Below are 24,810 nucleotides of genomic sequence, written 5' to 3'. Positions count from 1 at the left end.
ATGCGGCCGCCCGAGAACCAGCTGATTATTATACGGTTGCTATAATAATGTATTGTGTGCGTCTGTTATGTGTTCAGTCTGTGTCGTCGTTTGCATCATAAACTGATTAAACAAATTTATAAATAAACCGCTTTTATTTGCATTGAATGGTTAAACGCGGAAGTTCACTCATTCGATTCGTGGGAATATTTTTGAAAACGTTTTCATTGCGCAACACCAAAAGGAAATTAATTCAGGTTACGAAACAAAACCTCTGCGACTGCTTTTCGGTCTGAGAACCGAGTCTAAAGATGCCTTATGGGGAAACTGAGTCACCGCGTAATCCCGGCCAGGAAGCTTTTTTTCTTTTTTTGTATTGTATGTCCGCGGACGTTCGAGGCGTTCGAGGCGTTCGAGGCGTCCGACGTCATCGGGATCTGCTTCCAACAGCAGAGATCAGAGGCAGAGGATGAACAGATCAGGGCGAGAACAAAAGGGCCTGTGAAGAGTTAAAAGTACACAAACACATTCCTCCTCGGATCGCGCTTCCACCAACCAGGCCGAAATGTTCGAAACGAGACGGAGACGGGGAGCGGTACGTTGGCGGTCGGACGCCCGACGCGGTTTTAAAACTTCACACGGCCCAAAGAAAACAGCGACGCACGAGTTCTGAGTACGTTTACTCAAACTCCGACCACCACGTATATATCCGCTTTCTTCTTTTGCATTAAAGATTTTTGAACCTGCATTTGTGGATTTGTGTTCCTGAGCCCGAGCTGTGATTTCCGCTGCAGATTAGTGAAAGCCCAAAGATCACTTTGCTGCCGTCAAAATTAAAAATGAGCATATATATATATATATATATATATATCTTTTTTTTTTCATAAAACAATAAACAGACATTTTGTATGTTTTCTTTGGTATATTTTCAAATTAAATATTGGGTTTACTTGATTTGTAAAACTCACCGCATTGTTTTTTTCATTTACATTTTACACAACATCCCAACGTGGTTTTTATAAAATCCATGATTGTCTCAAACAATTTCAACACCACAGCAACTTCTTTCACATGTAAAGAAATTATAAAACAAAACAAAACAGAAAACGGTTTAAGATCAATGTAAATAAACTCAGTGCGTTCTTGATGCTTTTACCTGCGCAAAAACTGCTGACTGGACAGAAACAAGTGTGGGAATCGACCCCTGACCCCGTTAGCCCTCCCTCCCCCCCTCAGTCTGGTTCACGCCTTCTGACAGAGTTGGTTGACAGTTGGATTAAAACATTACATAAATAAGATTATGTAATACCTGTGTCTTTGTGCAGAGAGGTTGACTGATTGGCGGTGATGTAAGACTTCTCTGTCGGGGCTGAAACAACATTATAGAGACTGCTGGGATTAACAGATTCAGACCCGGAGTGCCTTGCTCAGCAGAACTTCAAACACTTGGCTGCGCGCAGAATTTAAGAGGATATGTTAAATCAAAAAAAAAAAAAGTGTGTTTGTTTATGTTTTTTCACGATCCCTTAACCATACAGTTTATTTTTATATATTTTTATTTTGTATTTCTCTTTGAAAGGGAGATTCTTGTCAGATTTTTATTTTTGTTTTTTTTTAAATGTGGGTTTTTCTACATTCCTGCAATGCAGGAAAATGTTGCAATAAACTTTTGAGCCGCATTTCAAAAGCACATTTACAACAGCTTTTGGAATAAGAGAAGTCAAAAGGAAAAAACACAACACGTAAAACCAAAATAAACCAATGAAAAAAATTATAGATAACCTTTCAAAAGGTGTTCAAATTACGTTAAAACTGGTTTAAAAGACGATCTGTGCAAAAGCATCCAGAAGTTAATGCGAGGCCTTTAGGGTGGATCGCAAATTTCCGAGACTGCTCCTGTTTCGCGGGAACGGTGCGCAGCCCACTAACGGATCACCAGGGGAGCTGCAACCTTCGTGAGTAGTAGTAGTTAACAGGAGCAGCGGTCCAAAGCTGAGTCGGCGATTCTTCACACACCTGAAACTGGAGCAGAGAGCTCGTTCGTGGTTCACTGAAGGTCATTCGGATACAAGTCACTGCTAGACAATAGGTACGTCTGCAGGGGTGACTCATCGCTGCCAGATTATAGTTTATGGTTTACAGTGGTTATATAATGATAATTCAGCATTTTTTTTGTTTTTTGTTTTGTTTTGCTGAATCACTTTGCGTTCTCGCGCCCTGACCGCAGCCGGACGGGCGACGCCAGCGTTTACAGTTCAAAGCTTCAGATCTTTTCTAAAAATCAATCAAAGTTGAGTTTAATAAGAGGCATCGGATTGCTGTTAATTGTGACCTGTCAGTGTGAGCAATGTGCTCTTTATTCCAGTAAAGGATGGGTTATTAAGCAAGCGCCGCACCCATTCGATGCACAGCTGCGTCTTTGATTTGTTCTGTGATTCGGACAGGTCGAATGAAGCAGAAACATATTTCTTTTTTCTTCCTTTTATTTCCTGTGATCTATCCTGGGGGTGGTGAAAGATCTCTGCAGTCAGCTTCAACCGCCATAGTTACGTTTCAAATGCCTCGAGTGGCATTTGAAGTCTTCATACTGTGTCCTTTCAAAATAAAATAATAAAATTGGTTTATTTATCGTTTGTGTCAAGAGGTTTATTGTAATTTCTCTCACTTTTATTTACACGTTTTTTGTGACTACAATTCCCAAAATAATTTAGGGGGTGTAAGTAAGAGATATACTGTGATCGATCCAGTGATGTGGGGGCCATGAGATAAGAAACCGGGGGCCTGTATTTGATTGCATTTTGATAAATTTGCACTATTGATATCAATGCGTTTATTGCAGATAACTATCGGATCGTTTTGGACGCGGAAGAAAATGTAAAAATATGAGGATTTTCAAGCAAGTTCTGCAGTTAGAAGGAGTGTCTTGTTTTAAATAAGATTTGAAAGCAGATTTATTGACCTTTTATTCACAGTTGAAGAAAATGATATCCCCCCCGAGAAGTGAATCTAAAATGTGTCTGTGTGCCAATTTTACTCAGTTATGACTCGATGAAAAGTAAGATTTTGGACACCATTTGAGGGCTGACAGAATCACTTCCTGTTGTCTTTTGTCCCTTTCAGTTGCTTTACCTCACATTATCTCGCGAGTTGTCGTCTTCTCTGTCGGCCGAGATACAGAAGTCTGAGATGCACAACATATTTCTTGTCAGCTGTCTTTGTTTTGGCAGGCGGCAGGAGCCGGCAGCAGCCGGCATCTACCTGGAACATAAAACAAGATTTACATCACGCCACATCATTTACCTCGTTATGCAACCAATACATGTTTTTTGGCCTTCAGGGAAACTCGCTCTGTCGCATTCCGGTAAAACTCAGAGATCACGAAACACGTCCCAGTTTTTATCTCAGGTAATCAGCACTTGTTTTTGTTTTTTTTAATTTTAAGGCAACTTTTGTGATTTTTTTTTTTTCCTGAATGCAAAGTCGCAGTCACATTAAAGCGTGTAATACACCCACCCGTCCATTAGAGGACAGCAAACAGCAGCAGGAATTAAATCTGCGAGAAAAGAACATCGGTTTTCCAAACCTAACCACGTAGTTATCGTACATAAAGCAAAATGTGTTTTTTTTTTCTTAACTAGCCACGTTTTTCTTGACGGTTTAGGCGAGACAAAGCTGTGACACTGAAACGTCGCCATCTAGCGGACTGGTGGGTGTATTACAAGCTGATACCAGGTTGGAGCCATCGACTGCATATAAAAGTGGACTTCGCCTCCAGATCTGAAAAAATGAAGCCGATTCAGAAGTGCCTTAAACTGCAATACCACCGAGTGCCACTAGGGGCTGGCTCCGTAGAGTCCTATTCAATTTCTCTCATGAAATACAAAGTCAGTAAAAAATGTTTCCGTGTCATTACGATGTCATTCTCTACATTCACTCCTTCTTAGTCGTTTTCTGGCGGTCCATCTGAAAATAATCCCACATATTGTTACGATATTAGACCTCCAAATAAAGCGGTACGTCTGAGGGGGGGGGGGGGGCGTTTCTGGTTTGAGTGACATATGGTCACTTCCTTTCAGTGGGAGGAGCCGGTCCACCTGAAGATTAACGAAGTTTAGTTGCTGTTATTTTAAAGGATGCACACGTAACCTAATCAGCTCGGTTACGAACATGATGAAAGATGTGATTAGTCACCGCATGGTGCTCGAACAAGCCGAGAATTTGAAGGTATTGAAATGCTATTGATGCTCCGCAGGTCTGAACACGACCCATGAGTCCGACACCGAAACAAAAGGAGGTCTTATAATACTTCACTTCTCGCAGACAGTCTGTAAAATCAGAGTTTATTTAACTTACTTCACTGAAATAAAACCGTTTCCCGGGTTATTATTCAACTTTTATCCGTTTCCATGTGATTCTCACATTTGTTTTTCTTCCTCATTCCTCCTCTCTTCCTCCGGCGTCCTCTTATCTCTGTAATTTGCATCTCTATTAACATTTCAGAGTCTAAAGTGCACTTTCTCTTTTTCTTTTTTACTGTCTTTGTTTGGTTTTCCTCTGCGTCTGGTTTTCTTCCACTGAATCAAAGCCTTTAATGCTCTTTAGAGATTTTTTTCCCCGTCTGGATTCGATTAATTTTTTTTTCAGCATTTAAACTGATTATTAAGACATTAAAAAAAAAAATAGACGAAAGTATACGAGCCGGGCTATAAACCCAAATTCAACTTTAACATCTTCTTTCTCTTGACAAAGAAATAACAGCAGGACTGTAGATACGATGCAGTAACTCTGTTGTTTTAATTGACAAAACGAATGTTCGAACTTCTTTTGTCTGAAGGTGTCGGTTTGCCTGTTTTTAGCTGCGACCTGGTAACCTGCCGGCCGGCTCCTTTTGTCTCGTCTTGTCCGAGTCAAAGAAGCCGGCAGCGTTGACGACGGTGTTGCTAAGATATGGATGTATAAACACGTCAGGTTATACCTCGGATGGAAGGTGCTCGAGGTAAAAACAAAAAAAATGGATTTGATTGAAGTCACGAGTCAGCATTTTTTGGTGAGTCAGATCTGGCCTTTGGACAGTTTGGTAACATAGAAAAAAAAAAGGGCAAAAAAACCCAATCAGCCAATCAATAACTGTGTTTGTTCCCAGTGGGTCAATTGATTCGGCAGCAGTGGGACGCAAATATAATTTAGCACACATGAAGCGTATAAAAACAACACTTAGACTGAACGTAAATACACAATAAATACTAAAAAAATACAGACAGAAAATTAATCATACTTTTTTTTTTTTAAATGTGTCAATTTTGCAAGCGTCCACAAATATGGCAGCGAACGCTTGAATTTGCGTTAATCATTGCGATTTCCTGGAGGAACTGACAACATAAAAGTCTTGTTATAAGTTACTTAACGTACGTTACGGTATGTACGTGACTTATAAGAAATCCGTGTACATTTTTGTGCTTTCTCACGGACATCAGCCATCCACTTCTTCACACGTGACTTCCTCTTCAACACGCTGAATACACGCGTGTACACGTCACGCCTCGCCGAGGCAACGCGTGACTAACACGCCGCCCTCTAGTGGACGGATGGCTGCGTTACAACGCTTTGGCGGAAAAAGATCTTGCTGTTTCTGTGCAAAAACAACGACGCTGTTGTTGTTTTTCTAATTCTTTCGTTTGTTTGTTTTTGACAAAACACTTTTTTGAGAAGTAAACTTTGAGAAAACTTTTTTCTCTGGAGGCTTCGACTCTGACTGAGAGGACGCCATCGTTTTAGGCCGAATTTAAAGTTGCTCTGAACGAAGCCTCGAATGCTCAAACGGCGTGACGACCAGACAAAACCGCCCCGCCGATGTCATCCCCCCCCCCCCCCCCCGCCGCCTCCCTCCCCATCGCAGGTCAGAACTGGTTCTCACAAAGACAGAAGAACGAGAACACACAAGGACATGTCTACACACACACACACACACACACACACACACACACACACACACACACACACACACACACACACACACACACACACACACACACCTTCTTTAATCCTGCAGTCTGCTGAACTTGCCGACCCCGGAGCTTCAGAACCAAATACAAACTTGAGTAGAACCGAATAGACGACAATAGAACCTCCTTCATATTTCCGTCCGTCCGTCGGTCGTCGTGGTTTTTAATTAACATCCTCGTTAATCTTCTTGGTTTTTTGTTTTTTTTCCACTCGTCCGGTTGGTCAGTTTCCATCGGCTTAAAGTCTCTTTGTAGCCGTCGCAGATTTACACCAAAGAACATGAAAAGTTTGTGCAGAATTAGACCTCGAGTTTGATTTCTGTTCTGGAATTAACGGGTCAGATGAGACCGGCAGACACAAATATCACATTTTTGACCTAAATAAGAGAATTTGCCTTTGAGCACTTTTAAAGAGGACATGTCATTGGAAACATTAGGTGTCTTGCTGTTGTGTAAAATCTGCTTATTCTCAGCTCATATACATCTCTGTTGAGATATTTCAAACTGAACAAAAGTATTAAAGAAACCAGGAGCCGGCCATTAATCTACATTTAATATGACGCTTTTAAAATGTGCTTTTATTTCTATTGTCGACCGATTGTGTTTCTTAATACTGGAACATTTAACCCGTATTAATTTGACGTCATAAATATTGTGTTTGTGTAATGTGGCTGTTCGTCGAGCTCATCTCCCTCCCGAGCTTATCTGACGAGACCGAACAGAAGTTACAACCTGTAATAAAGTCACCAGCGGCGTAAATCATCATAAACATCATAAATACGTTACTGAGCTCAAGTGAGAACAGACTGGAATAAAAAAACCCTGGGAGGAGCGTTCAAGAGGATAAACTGGACGTACTGTAGATAAAGGTTCAAAAAAAGTTGTATTTACAACTTTGAAAACTTTTCCACAGAAAGCTTCTTATCAGGGAGGTTTTGCTTTGTGAAGCATTTAAGGTCAAAGTTTTAGATGTTTTTACACTGAAGAGCTGAAAAACTTTTCCACCCCAAAAGTATCAGAGAGAGTTACTTCAATTTGACACACATCATATTTCAAGCATACTGAATAAACATAATTACGTAAAAGAAAACTATATGGAGAAAAACAAAAAGCAGTCTGATAGTCAGCTGCTGAATCAACAACAGACTTTCTGAGTTCTTCCTGCACTCGTGTCGTCTGCAGATCTGCTGATTTTGCTTCGGGGAATCGCCCGTGATGGACGGCACGCCGCAGCGCAACATCACTGAGATTCAAATGTTTTTTTCTTAAGGCCGCTTCTCCTCCCGTTCAAAAATCAATCTCAAACACATTCAGATGGTGCTGATGACTTCTTGCTGAAGAGTTTCTCGCGAACCGTTGAGAAAAAAAACGTCAACACAAGTGATCACGAATAAGGAGGAGCGACCAAACAAACATTTCCCAGCATGCCTTCGTCTGGGGTAACTTTTGAGAAAAAAAAAACAGGCAAATTAAATGATGTAGGCCTCAGTGATTGGTAGAAATTACAACAAATTTATGATTTAAAAAAACATTTCAATAACCACAAAAACCACTACAAATAAATTGTATTATTATTATTAATAAATATCTCCAGCAAAACGAAGAATCAACATCACACTTAAAATCTGCTAGAAATAATAATCGGTTAATTTACTTTTTAACATGGTCAAAAAATAAACATGCAAAACAAACAATTACAATTCAAAATGAAACAGATTAACCTCAAACTCTAGATTTGGACATCAAACTCATATACAAGCACAAATAATAAAAACCCAGCTGGTTGAAGGCCTGAAAGAACCAAAACTATTTTGTCAGTTCATTCAAACAAGAACCAAATTAAATAAACCCCGGAGTGCTAGCTGGGTTAGCTCACCAGTGGCTAAACGTCCATCCAGAAAATCTCACAATATTTACACACTTATTTCTTCATTTAAACTTCCAACAGTATCTTAAACTGCCCGGATCAACCAATGAATGAGCAGGAGCTGCTTCTTCTTCTTCTTCGACGGGTGAGGGAAGACCGGAAACCAGCTCGAACAGGCGCACACCGCCACCTAGCGTACCGGAGGGTGTAGTTTCAGGGCGACAGTTTCAGAACTGTTTTAAATGATAAGAATCAAATCCTAAAATAAATAAATACATTTAAGGAGTGAAAAATAAAAACATAATCCTGTTTCTTTAAGAAAACTGAACAAGAGCCTTTATCCCAAGAATTCCTTCCAAACTCAAATCTTGTCCTTCAAAATGTTCTTTAAGATAACAAGTACATTTTCAGGAACATTACAAGTATTACTCTTGTCTGAAGTGATTTTTGTTGTTGTTGTTGTTGTTGCTACTACTACACAATAAAAGAAGAGGTTATTAACTATGAATATAAGTTTTATAATAGTTTGACATCCCATCATGGGACATGTTGTATAATCACGATGTCATCACCTTGTTTTCCTAACCCTGAACCCTGAACCCTGAACCTTGAACCTTGAACCCGTTCTTCACCTTCAGTTTTAATGGTAAGGACTTTATTGTGAGTGTTGGAGCAGATTTATGAGAAGTGGTTCAGTGGGTGACCTGGATACCGTCGTCACGTGAGGAGACTTTCTTTATCTTTCAGCTGTTAGAGTAGAACAGTATTAAATGAATACGATAATGTGCTGTAATTCATACACAAGCTTCTTTGGGATTCTTTAAGCAATAAAACTCAACAGCTTTTTCATGTGAAATAATTTAGGGGGGGCGGTCCAACAATTTTTTTAATTAAAAATAATTCTGCCAAACCCTCCAGCGACCGAACGGAGACACGATCTTGTTATATTTGCGTGTTTCTGGAGGCATCGTGAACAAACAGGAACCTCTTTGTCTCGTGGAAATCATAAATCTTCCAAAAAGAAACAAGAGAACTAAAGTCATCATGAGACTGTTGCTGACTTTATAAGAAACTTGTGACTCGGCAGTTTTCAAAGCGGAAAAAAAAGTCAGGTATGTAATGTGTTAAATCACAAGGTTTTAAAAAGGTCGTAAACAGCAGAAGCAGAAGATGAGTGTCTCGACAGTCAAGAGGGTTTTATTTCTTTTCAGTTAAATGACACCTGTTTTTAAACAGGTCACATGACCAAAACACTGTCGACCTGGAGGAGTGGAAAAAGGGGAGGGGGGGGTCAAAGGTCGTCTCCAGGTTCATCATGTGACGTTGACCGCTAACCAGCTCATCCAATGTGTGTGTGTGTGTGTGTGTGTGTGTGTGTGTGTGTGTGTGTGTGTGTGTGTGTGTGTGTGTTACGGTCTTTGAATGGACATCACGAGTACGTACGCGTAAATAAGCGTGACGTATTTCACGTTTGTAAATGTCTGAACGGCGAGTTTGTAATTTCCAAGCTGAACCGTCAGGACCCGATCGATCCAGGTTCAGATTCGTTCCAGTGCGTCGAGCTCTTCTTCTGTGGGTAAATGAATCTACTCCAACGGCTCCAACGAGCCCGGACGTACAACTTTCCACTAAAAAGGTGAAAGGCAACTTTAAGTTAGTGAAATTAGATTTCTTTTCTAAAGTTAGCTATAAAATAAAAAGGCGGCTGTGTTGGAAAAAAAAATAAAAAATCCTCCTCTTCCAGTCCAGACTGTTTATCCAGTAAGAGCTATAAAGAGCTTAATAAAAGAAAGAGGTCTGTTTTCCAGCTCACCGCCAACAGCTTTGTGTGTGTGTGTGTGTGTGTGTGTGTGGGGGGGGGGGGGTTCCCAGTCACATCAGTCATCGTGCTAAGAAAAGACCAAACACCTGCTGCAGAGGATTTACCAGGACAGAGGCAAGAGGTCAAATTTAAATCATCATATAAGAAGTAAAAACAACATTATATTGCATATTATAGGAAATTCAATTCAAATACAATTCGGAGATACGCAGCGAAGAGTTTCTTTCTTTAGAAAAAGTCTAGTATGTTTGTCCGCAATTTAGAGTACAAGAACAAGAGAAGAGGACAAAGATAAAAAGAGAGAACAGTGATTGAATCAGAGAGAGAAATGTTGATCCAATGTTCAGCTGCTGCCACCTACTGGTGACTGATGTAACTGACAAAATCAGCCGAAAAGTCCTGGGAAAAATCTCAACAAAGACATTTGCAAATACAAATTCATGTATTTCATTTTTCCTGAATAACTCGTTAATGAATCGAAGCGCATTTTGTGAAACAGGGTTTTTGTTTGTTTGTTTTTGGCGGGAAAATTAGCTCCATAGACTTCCTGTTTTTCGTCACCTTGAAGAAGACAAGTTAAATAAAAAAAGTCGTTAAGCACAGAAAAGGCCGTTTTTCTCCACATGAACATTTAATAGTTATTATCATCGTCCAGCTCGGTGGACGTCACCCCAACAACATGATGGCACACGTCGATCAATTCAAGTAGAGGAGGAGGTTAAAAAAAAGAAGAAAGGTGTTTCATCACCGCAGTGCACAGTCAGCAAAACTTAATTTTCTCATCCAGTCAGAATTTAAGGAATTACACTTCATTATTTGGCCTCATTAAACATGGAGGTCCCTCTAAGGTTCAACCGGGTCGACTGCTGACGAGGCAGAATCAAGACACCAAACTCACTTTGGCACCGGATGAGCTGACTATCGGGTTTTTAATTAAATAACCAATAAATGAAGTTCCATCCGGTGTTCGATCAGTCGGACGGTCTCAGGTGTTGATTTGGACCCCGAACAATTGATTTAGTTCGATGTAGAAGCAAAAACAGTGAAAAAAACACGCGTCTGGTCCGCAACTGATCCCACCATGGGACATATCAAGAATTAAACTAAATATTTATTTGATTGTTGGTCAGCAGCGATATATTAGTTTCACTGGAGGAGATATGAACAACTCGGTGTCATAATTAAAGCCTTAAAGTGGCAATATTTTATATTCTTTTATTACAATAATGTACCTACAGTGAGTTTCCCCTCAAGAGCTGCCTGGTGGAGAACAAAACTAGAGCTAAAAGAGAGGAAATATTGGCGAGAAGGATTAAAAATAATTGATTATGTTGACTTAACATGATTAAATTTTGCCATTTCATCCAACAGCTTCAGCCCTGCTGTTACCTGATCGACGAGGAAGATTCAAGTATTTCTTGTTAAAAATATTTAGAAGTGGATGAACCCAAAGCAACACCTGGAGCCGGTAAATTAGAAAAACAAATGTGTTGATAAATGTTCGGAACATTTCGATCCTGATTTAAACCGTCGTCTAACCGGCTCCTCTGAGCAGCAGGAAGACGGCGGAGACGGTGATGGCGGCGGCCGTGTAGGTAAACGCAGCGTTGTAGATGGTGTTTGTCCTGATTCCGTCTCCCAGCGTCCTCTGGGTTTCCTCCAGACGCCTCACCGCCGCCCCCGACTCCCACCGGTCTCCTGTGTCCGGGCTCTCGGCCCGCGGTTCCACCTGCGGTTGCGGCCCGGCGTCCAGCAGCCTCCTCACCGTTACCAACTCGCCCTCCACCCTCCCGAGTCCTTCCTCCAGCTGGCCCAGCAGCGGCGGCAGCGACTCCAGGAGGGACTCGGCCCTCCGGCTGCCGGCGTGGAGGTCCTTCAAGGCCGAAAGAGACACGGCGGGCGGGTCCGGAGCCGGCGCCGGGCCTCGTTCGTCCTGAGGAGCGCCAGCGCCGCTCAGAGCGACCCGGAGGCTGTCGATGAGCGCTCGCAGCTCGTCCTGCTGGGAGCGGTGGTTCCCCGCCTGGACGATCAGGGCCTCCTGAAGACTCTCCGGACCTTTCTGGGCCTCCAGCAGCAAAGACTTCAGCTCCTGCAGACGAGAGACGAGGAGAAAAGTTCAAACCAAGACGATCGCCGCGCTGCTGCAGAAACACAAAACACCTTTTCAGTTTGAAGACGTGTGATTTGTAGTAAATCCTAAAGTGAGGACGGCTAACATGCCGAAGTTTAACACTCGTGCTAAAAAGAGCACAAAAAAAACACAAATCCTGCCGAGGTTGATGGATGTGCCTTGTTTTGTATGAAGTATTCGACAACAACCGGCAACACTTTAATTTTCATTATCTTAAAAAAAGAACAAAAAAATAAATGATGTATGTAATACACCCGCCAGTCCACTAGAGGACAGCGAGCGGTGGATCTGACCGATCTGATTGGAAACCATGACGATACTACGTCCCGCCCACCGATAGCTGTAACCTGACTGCACCACAGACCTGTCAATCAAACAGACACGCCCCCAAAAACAGGTCTTCTTGAATCTTCTTTTCTAATGAATGAGGGATTATTTTCAGATGGACCTCCAGAAAACTAAGAAGAAGGAGTGACTTTAGCTAACAACACCGAGATAACTGATGGACACATTTTATTCACTTTGGATTTGATGAGAGAAGTTGAATGGGAGTCTATGGAGCCGGAGGCTTTTTGGAGCCGACCTCTAGTGGCACTCGCTGGTATTGCAGCTGAAGACACTTCTGGATCAGAACCATTTTACAGGCCTGAAGCTACGAACTCTTTTATAATCAATCTGCCGTGTCTCCGCCTCCTTGACTCACCTGCAGGCGGACGCGGTTGACGTACGTCGACCCCATGACCCCGATCAGGGCTCCGAGCACCGATCCGATGACGGACCAGTTCTTGGTGCGCTCCGCTCTCGTCCTCTCCTTCTCGTGGCTCCCTCGGACGGCGGCCGAAAACAAAGCGAACTTCTCCCGCTCCGAACCCTCCGCGTTCTCGTACGCCGTGCGGAGACGACGCTCCTCCTTGAAGGACGGGCGGTTTATTGGGAAATTAAAAGTCAATCTAATGATCTGATATTATACTGAAAAAAAAAACAACCATCTCTGTAACTAAACTTATAGGAATACTTCCGATTATATAATAAATAAATCCACTTCTTTCTCAGACCCTCAAAACTATCGACGAAAAACCAACAGTTACAGTTCAGTTTTTTCTATTTGAATCTCCGTTTGGCTCCGCCCACCTGCAGCAGTTTGTGCTCCATCGTCGCCAGCTCCAGGTAGTGCGCCTCCTCCCTGGAGACTCGATCCAGCCGGTCCCGGACCTCCTTCAGCCGGACCTCCAGGGCCGCCAGGCCGACGTGGGCTTCGCGCACAATCCCTCTGGCCACCATGAACGCCGCCTCCGCCTGCAAGAAGAAAACACACAAACCATCTGTGGTTCAAAAAAAAAAGAAGAGTAATCTAAAGACGAAGTCTAATGAAGCTCGAGCTCGTCGTCCGCTGACCTCGGTGACGTTCGTCTGAGCCTCGCGGACTTCGTTCAGCCCCACGAACTCCTCGTACTTCTCCCACCAGTAGCCGACCGTGGCGCCGGCCGTCTGAGCCGACCTCTGACCCCACTGCCGCCCCACCTCGCCCGCAAGCTGAAGGAGGAGAGAGAAAGATTTATGGATAACCGTTTATTAAAAAAAACCTCTTTTGATGGTGAGAAGAAGTCAACATCTGGAACGTTATAATAAGCAGCTTGTGTACCTGCACGGCAGCCAGGACTCGCTCCTTCACCAGCTCAGGTGCGCGCTTCCTGTCGGGACCGGAGGGGGCGGCGGCGGGCGGGGGGGCGGCCTGGCGCTGAGCGGTGTAGGTTCGGACCGGAGGGCGGGACAGACGGCACCACAGGAAGACCTGAGGTCCTCGGTACCTGACGGAGGGAAGACGTTTGTTCATCATCACAATCAGCTGAGATCTCTGCTGTGGAGGAAATCATATTTAGACTATAATAATAATAATAATAATAATAATAATAATAATAATAATAATAATAATGTAAATCGGCTTTTCCCTTCCTTGTCTGAAAAAAAAAAAAAAGTGTCATTCAATACAATTTTGAGGACAATTAACTGATATAATTTGCTTCGTTCACTTAAAACTGACTTTTAACAGATTTCCATAAAAGTCTAAAAAAATAAAAACGTTTTATCGTTTTCCGGAGACGCGTCTTAAAAATGCTTTTATTTAATGGGACGATGCGCAAGTTAATTGATAAATAATAAAGTGTGAGTCTAAATGAAGCGGTGATGACGCGGTGGTCTCATGTTTGGTTTCAGATGATTGAACCGACAAAATGTGAACTACAATCAATTCGTCACAAATATGAGTTCTGTATGTTTTGCTCTCCTCCTCCTCCTCCTCCTCCTCCACCTCCACCTCCTCCAGAAGCACCTCATGGTGACGGGCAGCTGTCAGACGTCACAGCTGGAAACAGGCACCTAAAAAACAAACACAGGACAAGACGTGAAACGAGACAAACTGGATGTTTGTGGCTTCAACACGAGGCAGATCCAACTTCTCCCTGATCCAACTTCTCCCTGATCCAACCTGATCCAACTTCTCCCTGATCCAACTTATCCAACTTCTCCCTGATCCAACCTGATCCAACTTCTCCCAGATCCAACTTCTCCCTGATCCAACTTCTCCCTGATCCAACTTCTCCCTGATCCAACCTGATCCAACTTCTCCCTGATCCAACTTCTCCCAGATCCAACTTCTCCCAGATCCAACCTGATCCAACTTCTCCCAGATCCAACCTGATCCAACTTCTCCCTGATCCAACCTGATCCAACTTCTCCCAGATCCAACCTGATCCAACTTCTCCCTGATCCAACTTCTCCCAGATCCAACCTGATCCAACTTCTCCCAGATCCAACCTGATCCAACTTCTCCCAGATCCAACCTGATCCAACTTCTCCCTGATCCAACTTCTCCCAGATCCAACCTGATCCAACTTCTCCCTGATCCAACTTCTCCCAGATCCAACCTGATCCAACTTCTCCCTGATCCAACTTCTCCCAGATCCAACTTCTCCCAGATCCAACTTCTCCCTGATCCAACCTGATCCAACTTCTCCCTGATCCAACTTCTCCCTGATCCAACTTCTCCCTGATCCAACCTGATCCAACTTCTCCCTCATCCAACCTGATCCAACTTCTCCCTGATCCAACCTGATCCAACTTCTCCCAGATCCAACCTGAGTGATAAAACTGGTTTAAAGCTCAGTTTGGACCGTTTCATTCATTCATTAAGGCTCAAAATACTTTATAAAAACAGATGCAACTGTTTGCAATCTCACTCTGGGTTTAATTTTATATTTAAAAGAGGAAGCTGAAATAAAACAGTGAGTTAACTTCCTCACATCCTCCACCCAGCTGACACCAAAAACATCACGATTATTCAACAACACAAGTCAGCTGTTATGATCATAAACAAGCTGCCCTTTAAAACACTGAATAATACATTAAATTAGTAACTGGACACACGAGGAGGAAGATTCAGCACAATTATGGTTCCTCCAAGGTTAGCTGCCTCGTTAGCATTTAGCTCCACGCTGCTAACAGTAAATGAGCTTTACACGTGAACAAACCTCTTTAAAAGGAAAGTTTCACTCACGCGTGAAGTTATCCACAAAAACACATGTATGTACCTGCTTCCCGTAATGTTGTCAGAGTGTACATGTCCCGCGGATGAAGTTTCTAGTTGCTCAAGTTGAAACAGACTAACATCCTGGGTGAGTTTTTTTTTTTTTTCGTTCAGGCACCGTAACGGCCACTCTACTTCCGGTTCAGAGTCCAGCGGGGTCCTAGCAGCGCGGATTATAAGGCGAGGAGACGAACCGGCTGAGATTACAACAAACCTTCACGTTCATTGTTCTGCTCTTCACAACCTTTTCACCCGTTTTGTAACACGATGTCTGGCAGAGAAGGTGAGAGCTCGTTTATTTATCTGAGAGTCGACTTTTAAAAAAACCTCGTCGCTGCAGAAGATGAGATTTTTTCACAACGTCGCAGTTTAGCTTCTTCTGCTGCTAAAGAGCGTTGACGCGTTTCACCAAACTACGACTGAAATCCGCCGCGTTTCCGCGTTTTGTTCCTATAAATGTGAGTAATACGTAAGATAGACTGTGTTTTTAGATCTCGGACGAGTCGCTGCGGTCGTCTGAGATGTTCGGCCTGTGATTCATCGTCCTCCGCTGCACATCATTGGGACACATTTACATTTATTCATGCTTTTTCCACGTGAGATTATTGTTTTGGTTGCAAATGAAATGGTCAGATCTATCTTTTTTTTAAGACTGAATTGTAATATTTACTCGTATCTTCTTCCTTTAGGAGGTAAAAAGAAACCACTGAAGGCTCCCAAGAAACAGGGCAAAGACATGGATGACGTAAGTACCCCGTTTCTCAGACGGTTGTTGTTGTTTTTTTCTTTTATGATGATTATTAACGTAATAAAATAACGTCAACTGCATCCCCCGAGTCTGATGTTGATGTCTTCTCGGTCTCTTTTGGCTCTAATTTGTACTATTATAGGGGTTAAACGTGCAGAAATACTCGGTAGATTAATCAAATTAATCATTTGCAGCTTAAACTAAAGAGAAAAACAAAGATATGACTTCACGATGATGGAAAGCGTTTAGTCGATAGCGTTGTAATCTGACTTGTTTGTGCGTCTTGCAGGATGAAGTGGCCTTCAAGCAGAAGCAGAAGGAAGATCAGAAGGCCATGGAGGCGCTGAAGGCCAAAGCGTCAGGGAAAGGACCTCTATGTAAGATCCAGATAAACGGCTGTGATGCTTTTAAAAAGGAAAATGGGTCCAAAAAAAATTCCCACTTTATAATTAGAAGCTTGCAGGTTAAAAAAAAAACAACCACAGACTTTATGTAAAAGTGGTCGGAGCTTCTAGCTCTGAAAAATGAGGCTGATGATGAAGTGTCTTTAAGCTGCAATACCACCGAGTGCCACTAGAGGTCTGGGCGGGCGTGTCTGTTTGATTGACAGGCCAGTGGTGCAGTCAGGTTACAGGTTGCTATTGAGTCAGATCCGCCGCTGCTCAAACTATAAAATTGTGCAGCCACAATTGTAATCGCAAATTAATTGGTTGTATCAGAGGTTTCTAATGATTTCTTTCCTGTCTTTTCTTTTTTCTTTTCCCCTCCAGGTGGCGCCGGCATCAAGAAATCGGGCAAGAAATAAAAGCTGACTGTGATGATATTTGTTTGCTCCCAGCCTCTTTTCTTCAGTTCTGCATACGGAAAGATTCCAGTTTGTTTTTTTTTTGTGCGTTTTAAACATTAACCCCGTTAAAAATTCAAAAGTTGAGCTCCAGCTCGGAAAAACGTAAATGAAAAATGGATTTCATGAATTTGAGGATTTCAAGAGCACGGAAAGCTGTTGTTTTTTTAATTAGAGGGTTCTTACTGGATATTTCACTTATTGGTTTAAAATCTTCAAATCCAGAACAGAAATGAAGATTTGCAGCTTTAGAGATGGACTGCGTGAAAAAAATAATATAAATAAACCTTCACTGTGTTTTATTTTGTGAAACTACCAGAAACACAAATCAGTCCCGAGTTCTGGTTTCCTCTGCTTTTTGTTGTAATGTAAAGGCGGAGATATCAATAAAGTTTTCTTTTTTGTAATCACTGCTTCTTATTTTATTATTTTAATAAGTTCTTCATTTAGAGAAACACAATTTTGTAAATGTGTTGTTTATAAACAATATATTTAAACTAACGTAGTCTTTGTATTATCATGTGACTCAATTAAGTAACATTTTTCCAACTTTTGCAGACAAAGACTTAAATATTTATGTAATTTGTTTAAAAAAATTTTTTTAGAAAATAGTATTTCTGCAGCAGCAACAGTAATGTTTACAAGTTTACAACTAGTCAGTAATAATAATTTTTTTTAAATCCATATAATAAACAATAGTCACGACTTTAAGACTGAAGTTTAGTCTGAGGTTTTACTTTCTAATGAGCTGATGTGTCCAAACTTAATACAACTTAGAAAAACTGTAAACAACACCCCCACCATCTCCCATTGACAATTATTATATAAATGATAAATCTATAAACTAAGGTGACCCCATCAGATTCATTGATAATGCTGCTGCAGCCACTGCTGATCGGTTCCCTGCAGAAACTCGTGTGAAGCTGGTAAATATAGTAACAGGTGTCAGAGGCATGTAAGTGGAGAGCTCTGGTTTCCTCCTCTTCCTCCTCCTCCTCCTCCTGCTGAACCACAGCAACAACAACTCTGAATCTGCCGGGCAGCAAGACAACGACCCGACCCACAAAAAAAAACTACAAGGTAAAAGAACCAGAAGCTGAAAACATCTTTCTGCTTTTAGAAAGTTTGTTTTTGCTGCCAACATGTTTGTTAAAAGTGTCTGGTTTGATAAAAGGTGAAAAGGACTGACTGCCGGTCTGGTTCGGCCGTGGAGCTGCATGTCTCTGCTCTGTGATTGTCGGCCCCACCGACAGCTCATGTTTTGGATCTCTATGCTGTCCTTTTCTCTCTCCGCCCACCTCTGGGCGTTTTTCTCCCTGAAAGAGAAAAGTTAAATTTCTCTGTATAATGTTATAAGTTCTGCTGTAAAGGACTTTCATGTGTTTAAGTGCCATGAAATAACCTTTGTTGTGATTTGGGCGCAACGTAAATAAAAGTGAATTGACTCGGTGAACTCGGGGCCTCACAGTTCCTGTGGACGTCATGGAGTTCGATCGATTGGGTCCGAAGGAGGATGAGGAGGATGAAGACGACGTGGCGACTCAGTACATGATCGAACAGAGTCTGCTGGAGAGCAACAAGCGGAGGGAAGTCCACCGGGAGTCGGCGGCGCCAGACGGCAGGACGTCGGTCCAGCAGGGGTTCGGTTTGTCCCGGTTTTAAAAAGACAAACGCGCTGGAAGTTTTTCCTTCCTCCATCTCTGTGCTACATATTTTATCACGTCAGAGTTGTTTACAGTTTGGACACATCAGCTCATTTTATTTTATTTGACTATTTTCGACCATTTTTGTACAGTGTAGAACAAAAGTGAAGACATTAACTCTGAAATAAAACATGTAAAAAAAAATTTAAATGAGGGAGGAATTTCCTGTTTCGTTTTTGCGTTTTATTTATAGATTTTCTTTTATTGCAGCTCCGACTCCACAGACACGATCTTCACGGCGATAAGACAAGGTGAGACCAGGTGAACGCTGCCGCGGCGATTCATTTTATTATCGAGCTCCACATTATTTCTTTTAATGTTGACAACAAAAAAAAACCTGCTGAAATGAAAAACTTGACTCTTTATCACTGTCGTGTAGTTTATGGTCGCGGGAGCTCGTGGATACAACGTGAAGTTGTGCGCACCGTACGCTTGGCAGGAAAGTTGCGGGAAAAAAACGCTGTTGCAAGGCAACGGCAGCGTGGACGGCGTCTAGAAGCCACAGAGGCAAAACAATTTAGCAAGCTAACATGGGGGCTAAACGTAACTTGTCTCACGTACGCGGTAAACAACAACATTTGAACGCAGCATTTGTCCATCCGTCCGTCCAGGTAGCGAGAAGCTGCTGAAGGATCTGTGCGTCGCACGTAAAGACGAGTTCCTGCAGAAGGACGGCCGAGGTTGGACGCCTCTTCACGAAGCCGCAGCTCAGAGCAACCAAACCCTCCTGGAGCTCACGCACAAAGGTTCGTATTAGCTTCACCGCTTCTGTAATGAACCGCTTCGTGAAATCTAACGTCTGTTCTCCAGCTTCAGGATCGGAATCGGCGGAGCGTCGGACTCTCCGAGGTCAGACGCCGCTGTTCCTGGCGGTGGAACGAGGCTTGATGGAAAACGCCTCTTTCCTCCTGGATTGTGGAGCCCAGCCGGACAGCCAGGACCAGGACCGGGACGCCCCACTGTTCGTAGGTACGTAGGACGGCCGACCGGCCATTTCACCGCCTTGGAGGTCAAACAGTGTCCGATGCAAAGTTTAAAATTTAAAGGCAAGTTTTTGAATGAATGAATGTGAAAGGAAAATGTTGATCTTCCCAACAGCCTCATCTTTTCCCTCTTGTGACTTTGCATTTCCTGCGTTACATTGCCCGCCTGTTAGCTCGCTAAACTGTTAGCCTCTGTGGCTTCCAGACGCCGTCCATGCTGCCGTTGCCGTGGTGTTTTTCTTACGACTCACCCGCCCGACCTCATCTCTCCACAGCGATCCGGGCCAACCGCACCGACCTGGTGAACCTGCTGCTCCAGCACGGCTCCAGGGTGAACCAGGAGGGCTGCTACGGCCGCCGGCCCCTCCACGAGGCCTCGCGGCTGGGCCAAGCCGAGCTGGTGAACCTGCTGCTGGAGGCCGGCGGGCGGCCGGACCCCCGCAGCAACTACGGCCTCACGCCGCTGGCGCTGGCCGCTCAGGGAGGTCACCTGGAGGTGGTGGAGACGTTACTGCAGAGAGGTGAGCGAGGACAGAACAAATGAAACCGCAGACGGCAGATCGGAGGCTGGACAGTTAATCGTAGACGCGATAATAAGTTCAAACTATAAAGACAAAAGTCAAGCAAACACCAAATTACAATACAATTATTTTTCAGGCTTTAGTCTGATAAAAAAAGTTACAAATTAAATCTCATCTTGTTTCCATTATTCTGTATTAAAGATAAAAAATAGTGTTCCTCCAGATTTTCTGTGTCTGTTAATTTATAAAGTTTTTATATAGAATACTGAAAACTACATTTTAATAAAACTTTATATATCTTTATACCTGTTCTAAAAATAAAAAGGAACTTTCTCTGAATACTACAATTACCTACATATGCTTTAAACAAAACCTCTCAATCTACAACATTCATGTTTCTTACAAGTTAAAGATTTCATATAAACAACAAAAATATACTTATTCACAAGGTGCTAAAACATATGAAACACTTTTCCTGTAACCGACAGCAGTGTGGGAGTCCATATAATTACCGTGCAAAAGTAAAATAACCTGCAAGACAATGTTCAGGGACAAACAGCCCGCGGCAGCGAGCTTTACCTGCTGAAGGCTCGAGACCATCGAGGATGTTTAAGATATATTATTTCACTTTCACGCTCAAAATAACGTCACAAACCTTTTACAGAATTAATTGGGGAAAAAAAGTATATGTGACCAATTTAGCATGTTAGCATGTTGTTTGTCCCGCAGGAGCGGACGTCATGTCTCAGGCGCACGACGAAGCGTCCGTCTTGTACGAAGCGTGTTCGTCCGGCGACCCGGCCGTCGTCCGCCTGCTGCTGGAATGCGGCGCCGACGCCAACATGGAAACACACACGGGACACCTGCCGATCCACCGCGCCGCTCACCAGGGACACCTGCAGTACGTCACATTCTTCGTGAAAATGTTGGGTCCGATAAAAAGGTGGCGCCGAGTGGCATTGTGGGAAATGTAGGATCCAGAGAGCCGTAGACGGGCGTGTCACTATATTGAGTCCCGTTCAGGTGAAATCTCGAGAACGATTTGATTGGAATTTTATCACACTTTGTACAAACTTTCACTCGGTACCGGTGATGAAACGATTCGATTGTGGGGGTCAAAGGTCACAGCGTCATGTCCTCCCATTTTTCGTTTAAAGTGTTATATCTCGGGAACGCCTTAAAGTAACTTCTTCAACTTTGGCACAAACAGTCGAGTGGACTCAAGGACGAAAGCGATTCGGTTTTGGTTGTCAAAGGTCACCGTGGCTGAACACCCATCCCATTCTTGTGAATGCGATATCTCAGGAATGCCTTTCGGGGGGAATTTCCTCAAATTTGGCACAAATGTTCACTTGGACTCAAAGATGATGTGAATTGATTTTGGTGTCCAAAGGTCAAAGGTCAAGGCCACTGCTATCTCACATCTGTCCCATTTTTGTGAACGCAATATCTCAATAATGCCTCGATGCAATTTCTTCAAACTTGGTGCAAACGTTCACTTGGACTCAAAGATGAAGCGATTTAGATTTTGGTGTCCGAAAACGGACGACTTAACCAGCGGTCACCTCGGAAGTGAGCGCTGGTGAAGTCGTCTCTTCCGAGGTGAGGAAAGCATTCGGATGTGAAAAGCTGACACCAGGATCTGTTTGTCAGAGCTCTGAAACTGCTGCTTCCCGTCACCTCTATGGAGGATGTGAAGGACAGCGGGATGAGTCCTCTCCACTCGGCGGCTGAAGGAGGACACACACACTGCATCAAGGTGTGTTAATACAACAAAGACTATTCAGTTGAATCTGCAGCAGTATGTCGAACACCTTCATCTCCATGTTCTGCCTCTCCCCGACTCCCATCAGGCCTTGTTGGATGCAGGTTACGACCCCAACTACATGCTCCATCCCTGGGTTCGCCGTAGCTTTGACGACGAGAGGAAGTCGGCCCTCTTCTTCACCGTCACCAATAACGACGTGCCATCGGCAAAACTGCTGCTGGAGGCCGGCGCCATGGTCAACCAAGACCCGGTCAAATGTCTGCAGGTACCATTTAAAATCTAAATTTCCTTTTAAAAGGAGGATGGAAAAGGGAAACAACTTTCTACTACACATGATATCAAACCTAAATGTGATTTTGTTGGTCCAACATTTAATAAATTGGTTATTAGTAAACTTTACATACCAATGTTTAAAAAAGAACAATCCTCAAACATCCAACAGGTTGGGTAACTTTCTTTCGAAGTGCGGATCTAGTTAGCTTAGCTTAGCACAAAGACTGGAAACAAAGGGGAACTGTTAGCCTAAAAGGTTGCCAGGTTGCCTATTCAACAACATTTCCACCAATGACAGCAGTGATTCCGATTCAGTGACTGTGTTTTTTTAAGGTTGCACTGCGTCTGGGCAACTATGAGTTGATCAACCTGTTGCTCCGGTTTGGAGCGAACGTCAACTATTACTGCAAAGTAAACACGACTCACTTCCCCTCAGCGCTGCAGTACGCTCTCAAGGACGAGGTAAACCGATGTTTGCCGGCGTCAGATCACTAAATAGTTGTCGCTGGAATCAGCAGCTCCAGTTTTACCGACTTTACTAAAGTTTTTTTTTTTGCTGTCAGGTGATTCTCAGGATGCTGTGTAGCTATGGTTACAACGTGGAGCGCTGCTTTGACTGTTGCTACGGCAACAGGCCCCACATCCCAGAAGACTATGAGGGATGGACCAACTCCGTGATCAAGGACACGATGGTAAAAAAAACAACAACAACAGGGTGAACACTGGTTGGGTAAAAGGGTTAGTGACCTTTGACCTTTGATGACCAAATTTTGCTCAGTTCATCATCGAGTCCAAGAGGACGTTTGTGCCAAATTTCAAGAGGCTCCCTCAAGGCGTGCTTGAGATATTGCAATCACAACAATGGGACGATCGGGCGCCAAATCTGAATAAGGTGCTTTTTAGACGTTCCAGACATATCGTATTAATGAGCACGGGTCAATATGAGGTGACCGGGACCTTGACCTTTGCCCCCCCCCCCCTCCAAACTATAACCTACACATTCTTAAGTTGAAGTGAATGTTTGTGCCAAATTTGAAGAAATCGTGATTATTACAAAGCTCCCAAATATTTCCAACATTATCACCGATAAAACAAACCAGCATCATGAAGCTCTTTACGTAAAGAGCTTCTAGAAATGCACCGATTCGGTTTCCTATAAACACGTAAAGCTGCTTTCCTTTCGTTGTGTGTCAGTTCTGCGAGGTCGTCACCGTCCGCTGGCTGAAGCACCTGTCGGGTCACGTGGTTCGCATCCTGCTGGACTACGTGGATCACGTGACGCTGTGCTCCAAACTGAAGGCGGCCGTGATGGAGCAGCAGCAGTGGCCGGACATCTGCAGGCTGCAAGGTTGACTGGGAATAAAATAAAACAAAAATGAAAAAGGTTTATCCCCCAGAGGGAGGATATAAAAACATAAATCATGAACTCCTCCTCCTTTTCACTCTCCAGAAAACGCCCGCTGCCTGCAGCATCTGTGCCGCCTGCAGATCCGTCAGAGTCTCGGCCGCCTTCGTCTCCGGTCGCCCGTCTTCATGAGCTTCCTGCCGCTGCCGCAGCGTCTGAAGGACTTCGTCCTGTACCGGGAGGACGACCGGGAGGACGACCGGCAGGGTGGCGCGCCGGGCTGACGGCGGAGTTATGAATGAAGTTCTGCCCGAGCGACGCGCTGACGCTCAGTTATTCTTTTTCTCTAACTGAGGAGTTAAATTAACAGTCTTATTGAAATTAAAAAAAATGTAAGCGCTTGAAGATCCGATCGCCTCTAAAGCCGTCTGACATGCAACGTTTTCAACTCGCAGCCTAGTTTTAATCCGTCAAAGATTTACTGCATCGTGTAACTATACGAACTCAACACTTCCTGTGTCCCTTTCAAATTAAAAGCCCTCAGTGGGCAGAAAACCCTTCATTTCTCAACAAGGCTTTTATTGTGAAATATACACAGGAAACCGGTTATGACTGAAATCGATGAAAGTCAAACTAACAGGATTATATTGTGTACTTAAATCATTTATTGTGATGTAAATATATATTATTGGATAAACACCTCGACACTCCTGAATAATTCAAGTGACTCTGGTTTCGTATGAATTTGTTATCAGTTAATTATGGCTAGTATTTTTCTAATTAAAATAGTTTGTTTTTCTTGCTCTGGCGAGTCAAATAAATTTTTTTTAAAATGCTGTTTTATCTAAGCAGTGTTAACTCTGTTCTGTCAGTTTTCTTGTTTATATGTGTAAGTCCACTATGATAAAGTTTCATGTATGCACACACATTTTAGTTTCACTGACACGCCTTAAAGTCGTATTTACAGTCGCTGCCCGTGAGCTCACCTCGGCAGCGCAGGTAGAAATCAGCTTCGTCCATCGGTTCACTTTCCTCTCAGAAACATTTCAGTAAAGTCCAGTTTCCGTTAAACAAGATGCACGAAACACGTCCACTAAGGTAAAGAAACTGGGTGCGTTCGAATAGTCAAAAAAAAAAGACCTCCCGAGTCCTTTCCTGAGCTCTATTCTTTGACCTTTGACCCCGTGAGGTGAACAGCTCAAAGAAATTCATTTTGACAGTTTTAATCAGTATTTGGGTTT

The 24,810-nt window shown here is 43.2% G+C and overlaps 3 protein-coding genes across 5 annotated transcripts; 2 read left to right on the top strand and 1 right to left on the bottom strand.

Moving 5' to 3' along the window:
- Nucleotides 1-10,278: 10,278 nt before the first annotated feature.
- ccdc51 (coiled-coil domain containing 51) lies at nt 10,279-14,083 on the bottom strand. 2 transcript variants are annotated; one of them, XM_069712668.1, is made up of 5 exons: nt 13,444-14,083; nt 13,197-13,334; nt 12,933-13,097; nt 12,505-12,711; nt 10,279-11,811 (listed from the first exon to the last, which is right to left on the bottom strand). In XM_069712668.1, exons 1-5 carry the CDS (start codon nt 13,636-13,638, stop codon nt 11,092-11,094), a joined length of 1,425 nt encoding a protein of 474 aa, XP_069568769.1. In that variant the 5' UTR covers nt 13,639-14,083; the 3' UTR covers nt 10,279-11,091. The 2 variants fall into 2 exon arrangements, with proteins under 2 accessions (XP_069568769.1, XP_069568770.1); XM_069712669.1 differs by having other exon boundaries at nt 11,110-11,759.
- A 1,459-nt stretch (nt 14,084-15,542) lies between these two features.
- tma7 (translation machinery associated 7 homolog) lies at nt 15,543-17,383 on the top strand. Its single transcript, XM_069712670.1, has 4 exons — nt 15,543-15,667; nt 16,074-16,129; nt 16,422-16,509; nt 16,903-17,383. The coding sequence occupies exons 1-4, from the start codon at nt 15,652-15,654 to the stop codon at nt 16,935-16,937; spliced, it is 195 nt and encodes a 64-aa protein (XP_069568771.1). The 5' UTR covers nt 15,543-15,651; the 3' UTR covers nt 16,938-17,383.
- A 608-nt stretch (nt 17,384-17,991) lies between these two features.
- On the top strand, nt 17,992-24,474 carry asb14a (ankyrin repeat and SOCS box containing 14a). Of its 2 annotated transcripts, XM_069712666.1 has the most exons (13): nt 17,992-18,056; nt 18,445-18,616; nt 18,890-18,930; nt 19,291-19,425; nt 19,490-19,648; nt 19,938-20,183; nt 20,913-21,084; nt 21,837-21,942; nt 22,037-22,216; nt 22,558-22,686; nt 22,788-22,916; nt 23,419-23,572; nt 23,675-24,474. In XM_069712666.1, exons 2-13 carry the CDS (start codon nt 18,459-18,461, stop codon nt 23,851-23,853), a joined length of 1,788 nt encoding a protein of 595 aa, XP_069568767.1. In that variant the 5' UTR covers nt 17,992-18,056; nt 18,445-18,458; the 3' UTR covers nt 23,854-24,474. The 2 variants fall into 2 exon arrangements, with proteins under 2 accessions (XP_069568767.1, XP_069568768.1); XM_069712667.1 differs by lacking the exons at nt 19,291-19,425; nt 19,490-19,648.
- The last annotated feature ends 336 nt before the right edge of the window (nt 24,475-24,810 follow it).

This window comes from Brachyistius frenatus, unplaced genomic scaffold (assembly GCF_029030835.1).
Source record: "Brachyistius frenatus isolate BFR_SWC_R1_liver_20210118 unplaced genomic scaffold, ASM2903083v1 Contig_111, whole genome shotgun sequence".
Lineage (NCBI taxonomy): Eukaryota > Metazoa > Chordata > Actinopteri > Embiotocidae > Brachyistius > Brachyistius frenatus.
Note: the sequence above shows the minus strand (reverse complement) of the source record. Positions and strands in the feature narration are given on the sequence as shown.